The sequence below is a fragment of the Erpetoichthys calabaricus genome, chromosome 13 (assembly GCF_900747795.2).
Source record: "Erpetoichthys calabaricus chromosome 13, fErpCal1.3, whole genome shotgun sequence".
In the NCBI taxonomy this organism is placed as follows: domain Eukaryota; kingdom Metazoa; phylum Chordata; class Cladistia; order Polypteriformes; family Polypteridae; genus Erpetoichthys; species Erpetoichthys calabaricus.
Genome location: NC_041406.2, coordinates 24,446,150 through 24,451,080, shown reverse-complemented (window position 1 = coordinate 24,451,080; position 4,931 = coordinate 24,446,150). Strand labels below are relative to the sequence as shown.

Here is a 4,931-nt window from a genome sequence, read left to right as displayed (position 1 = left end):
AACTGTTGCCCCTAACGTTGCGCCACGGCGTGTGGTTCGTTTATACCTCGTGTCTTCTCATTAAACTTTTATCTCGCGAATATGTTATTGCAATCCGCAGCGGGAGCGTTTCTATAAACTTAATTTAAACTTACGTTTTACACCGTGCTTTGTTTCCCTTATGAACATGCTTGTATGCTTCACTCGCTCCCTTCTGAATTGTTTAATGAATTTTTTGCTCTTCGCTGTTTGCGGCCCTTCCGTCATTTCCCCCTACTTCGTTCTTTTATCTCGCGAATATGTTATTGCAATCCTTAACGGGAGCGTTTCAATAAACTGATTGAAAATAGTTTTGCATTTACCTTTTTAGTAAAAGGCAAGCTTTTAAGCCTGAGAAATCACCCCGTAAATGCACACGTTTAATTGCACATGTGTTAATATGTATGGTTACACAGTATTAAAAGACAGTGAACAACGTCAGTTACCTTTGTTCCCGCGTTTGATAAAAGGCGAGCTTTTAAGCCTGAGAAATCACCCCGTAAATGCACACGTTTAATTGCACGTGTTAATATGTATGCTTACACAGTATTAAAAGACAGTCAAAAATTAACGTCATTTACCTTTGTTCCCGCGTTTGACTCGTGCTGTAAATCTCTTCCTTGTTTTTAGTTCACGTGATTACGTAGAAGGCGTGATGACGCGATACGTGACTCCGCCTCCTCCATTACAGTGTATGGACAAAAAATATGTTCCAGTTATGACCATTACGCGTAGAATTTTGAAATGAAACCTGCCTAACTTTTGTAAGTAAGCTGTAAGGAATGAGCCTGCCAAATTTCAGCCTTCCACCTACACGGGAAGTTCGAGAATTAGTGATGAGTGAGTCAGTCAGTCAGTCAGTCAATCAGTCAGTCGGTCCGTCAGTCAGTCAGTGAGTCAGTGAGTCAGTGAGGGCTTTGCCTTTTATTAATATGTATAGATATATCTACATATATATATATCAAAATACCCGTGCTTCACAGTGGCTAAGCACTGCTTTAAAATTTTTATTAAGAAGAAAACTAAACCTTTTTAAACTGAGGGAAAATGAATCAATAATTATTTGTTAAGGATCTCTTTGTATACCATGTTGTCAGTTCGCCCCTCCAGTTGTAATATGACCAAGCTGTGTGCTGAGCTTACTGTTGAGCATGCAACGTACAGTTGGCCATGTGAAAAGCAGTCCTGCCTCAAATCAATGCCAACCTTTTGTAGGTTCTGTCCCTGAGACTTATTAATTGTCATTGCGAAGCAGAGCCTTAGTGGAAATTGGAGGCGTTTGAATTGAAATGGGAGATCAGAGGGTATAACGGGGATGCGAGGAATAAAAACTCTCTCCACTGAGCCACCGCCAGTAAAAAGAGTTGCCTCAATGAGGTTCTTTTGCAGACACGTGACCTGAAGTCTCGTGCCGTCACAAAGTTTCAGTGGCTGTACGCAAATCCACAATCGGTTTCATATTGTTTTCGTACCTTATCAGTTGGGAAATGTGTTTTTTGAACAGGTTTGATTCATCGAAGTGATCACTCCTGCTGCGTTCAGTCACTTGACGTGAGCCGCTCTCTTGTGTGATGTTGCGATGTCCACAGGTTTATTTAATGTTAGCTAAGACCCGGTAGTTAAAAGTTTCTCGCTACAGCAATTTTAACTCTGTTACGAAGTGATCCAAACTGTCGTTTATACCTCGTGTCTTCTCATTAAACTTGTATCTCGTGAATATGGCATTGCAAACAACAGCGGGTCAGTTCACGTGCTTACGTGGGAGGCATGATGACGCGATATATTTTGATATATATCAAAATACCCGCGTTTCGCAGTGGCGAAGTACTGCTTTGAAATTTTTATTCAGAAAAAAAGTAAACCTTTTTAAACTGAAGGAAAATGAATCAATAATTATTTGTTAAGGATCTCTTTGTATACCATGTTGTCAGTTCGCCCCTCCGGTTGTAATATTACCAAGCTGTGTGCTGAGCTTACTGTTGAGCATGAAATCTAACGTGGTTTGTGCCCTTCTGAATGAAAACAGTTTGCATTTACCTTTTTAATAAAAGGCGAGCTTTTAAGCCTGAGAAATCACCCCGTAAATGCACACATTTAATTGCACGTGTTAATATGTATGCTTACACAGTATTAAAAGACACTCAACAATTAAAGTCATTTACCTTCGTTCCTGCGTTTGACTCGTGCTGTAAATCTCTTCCTTGTTTTCAGTTCACGTGATTACGTATGAGGCGTGATGACGTGATACGTGACTCCACCTCCTCCATTAGAGTATATGGACAAAAAACAGGTTCCAGTTATGACCATTACGCGTAGAATTTCGAAATGAAACCTGCCTAACTTTTGTAAGTAAGTTGTAAGGAATGAGCCTGCCAAATTTCAGCCTTCTACCTACACGGGAAGTTGGAGAATTAGTGATGAGTCAGTCAGTCAGTCAGTCAGTCAGTCAGTTAGTGAAGGCTTTGCCTTTTATTAGTATAGATTGAAGATTACTTGTGTTCTGTTCTGTGTATTGTATTGTGTTTACCCCCATTTTTTTGACACCCACTGCACGCCCAACCTACTTGGAAAGGGGTCTGTCTTTGAATTGCCTTTCCCAAGGCTTCTTCCATTTTTTTTTCCTACAAGGGGGTTTTTCCTTGTCTTCTTAGAGAGTCAAGGCCAGGGGGGCTGTCAAAAGGCAGGGCCTGTTAAAGCCCACTGCGGCACTTCTTGTGTGATTTTGGGCTATACAAGAATAAATTGTATTGTATTGTATTGTAATTGCTGCAAAAATGACTTCTACAAAGTACTAAATTAAGAGCCTGGATAGTTGACTTCCATTTTTGATTTTGAATACATTTGTAGATCTTTCTGAAAACATTGTTTAATTTTGTCATTATGGGTTATTGAACATAGACTGATGAGCAACAAGTGTGCAGAAAATATGAAGGGTGTCTGAATACTTGCTGAATCCACTGTACTTTCAATGCTGTCTTCAGTGGGATTTCCACATATCTTCATTTGACTTGTTGTGACTTACATACCTGGCCAAGAGTTTTGAGAACAAGCAGTTTTGACAAAGACAGGCCATTTAGCCCAAGCAGCTCACCAATCCCATTCACCAACTGTTAATTCGCCAAATAACATTAAGTCGAGATTTGAAGGTCCCTAAAGTCCTTCATCACACTTTCTGGTAATTTATTACATGTGTTTTCAGTTCTTTGTGTGAACAAAAACCTTTGTGTGAAATCTGACATGAACAAGTTTCCAACTGCGCTCCTGTATTCTTGTTGAATAAAAGTTAAAGTACTATTTCCGGTTAACAGAAAAAGCTCAGAAGTTGATAGGAATCTACATTTTGCACCTAATACTTGTATGCAAAATTTTGTTGACCTAAGTGAAAGCGTTCTCAAGTTATCATGTTTACATACAAACACACACACACAGATACACAGACAGAATTCCAAAAATGGTATTTTCGGACACTTGGAGGTCTAAAATGTCGAGATTCATTAAAATCTCGAAATGGAGCTTTTGGAGGATTCCAATACTTTCCCTTATACCTCGTATACAAGAAAGTCAGGGAGGTCTAAAACGTCGAGATTCATGAAAATCTCGACATCAAATTTTTGGACGATTACAATACTTTCCCATTATTTTGTATACAAGAAAGTAAAAAACACATACTGTATAGTAACAGCAGGGATCCGCTTGTACTGGTTCACTTCAACATTTTAAACGCTTTAGTCAGTTGACCTCTTAATCTCCATTTGCTTAAACTCCTAAAGGTTCAGCTCCTTCAAAATGTTATCTTCAGAGTGAAATTTTGTGCAACTGGTGTGAACATTTATTTCTGCAAATGTGAGCCTGCCAGTAATGCAATTCATTTCATTAGGGCATAGCTGTCGGACTCTTTCATCCTGCATCCCAAAGGAAAAAAAAAAGAGGTAAAGGTTATTTCTAAAAATGAAAATGTAGAAAAAACATTTCATCTGTATTGACTTCTTTGTTACTATAAAGCTGAAATATTGTCTCTCCATCATTATTTTTGGCAGTGTTTTGCTGAACCAGTGTGAGCTTTTCACGTCATCAATGCTAAATCTAGCAAGAGGCTAACAGAAAGGTCTTACATCCATGTCTCTTTAAAACTAAAATGCTGATATAAAAATGTTTGTATTTTTACCCTGTATTGTGCTACTCAGAGAAGTCATTTTTTGTTGCATAAAGAGAGTAATTACAAAGTAAACATTGATGTTTACAAATGTCATTTTACTTTTCAGATGTGCAGTTGTGCAGAACCTTGGCACTGGGATGACGATTGTATACCACTGTAACGGAATGGTGGGGCGCTATGTTAATGTTGTCAAACCTGACAAAACGGAGAGCATAGTGTTCAGTGAGCTTGAGGTGTATGGAACTCCTGTAAAACATTAATTCTATTTATGTACACTACTGGCTGTTAAGATATGCTGCAAAATTAATAATGAGAGTGATGGTTGAAAAGACAGGAGTGTAACAACTCTCAGCTTCTTTATTAAACATTGCAAAGATACCCAGAACTATAATGTCTTCTCTTATTGTTGCCTTTCCATTTTATATCTGACTAGCTGTACTATTAGTCTGAGATGGGTTGAAATCTAAATACTCAACACAGACCTCACCATTACCATTTGCAGTGCATCATCTATTGGAATGTATTTTATAATGCATTGCACCTATCAATCCAACACATGGTGCATCACAACCATTTGTGTTAATGCACCATCTGTTGGAATGACAGATACTATGCATAGATCTCTGTTTTATTTGCCATGAGAATCATAAAAGCAGTGTTAATGTCTGTGATGCACCATCTGTTGGAATGACAAACATAGCAACCAGATGGTCACACAGATACTTGTCCTTTTAATAAGGTGGACTAGCTATGCTAC

At 38.5% G+C, this 4,931-nt stretch overlaps 1 protein-coding gene across 1 annotated transcript in view; it reads left to right on the top strand.

Annotated features, from left to right (window-relative positions):
• Window positions 1-4,552, top strand: part of LOC114663877 (fucolectin-4-like) — a 23,240-nt gene extending 18,688 nt beyond the window's left edge. The window contains exon 4 of the mRNA XM_028817806.2: window positions 4,281-4,552. Coding sequence (XP_028673639.1) covers window positions 4,281-4,434 — 154 coding nt within the window. The 3' untranslated portion in view covers window positions 4,435-4,552. The remainder of the gene's footprint in view (window positions 1-4,280) is intronic.
• The last annotated feature ends 379 nt before the right edge of the window (window positions 4,553-4,931 follow it).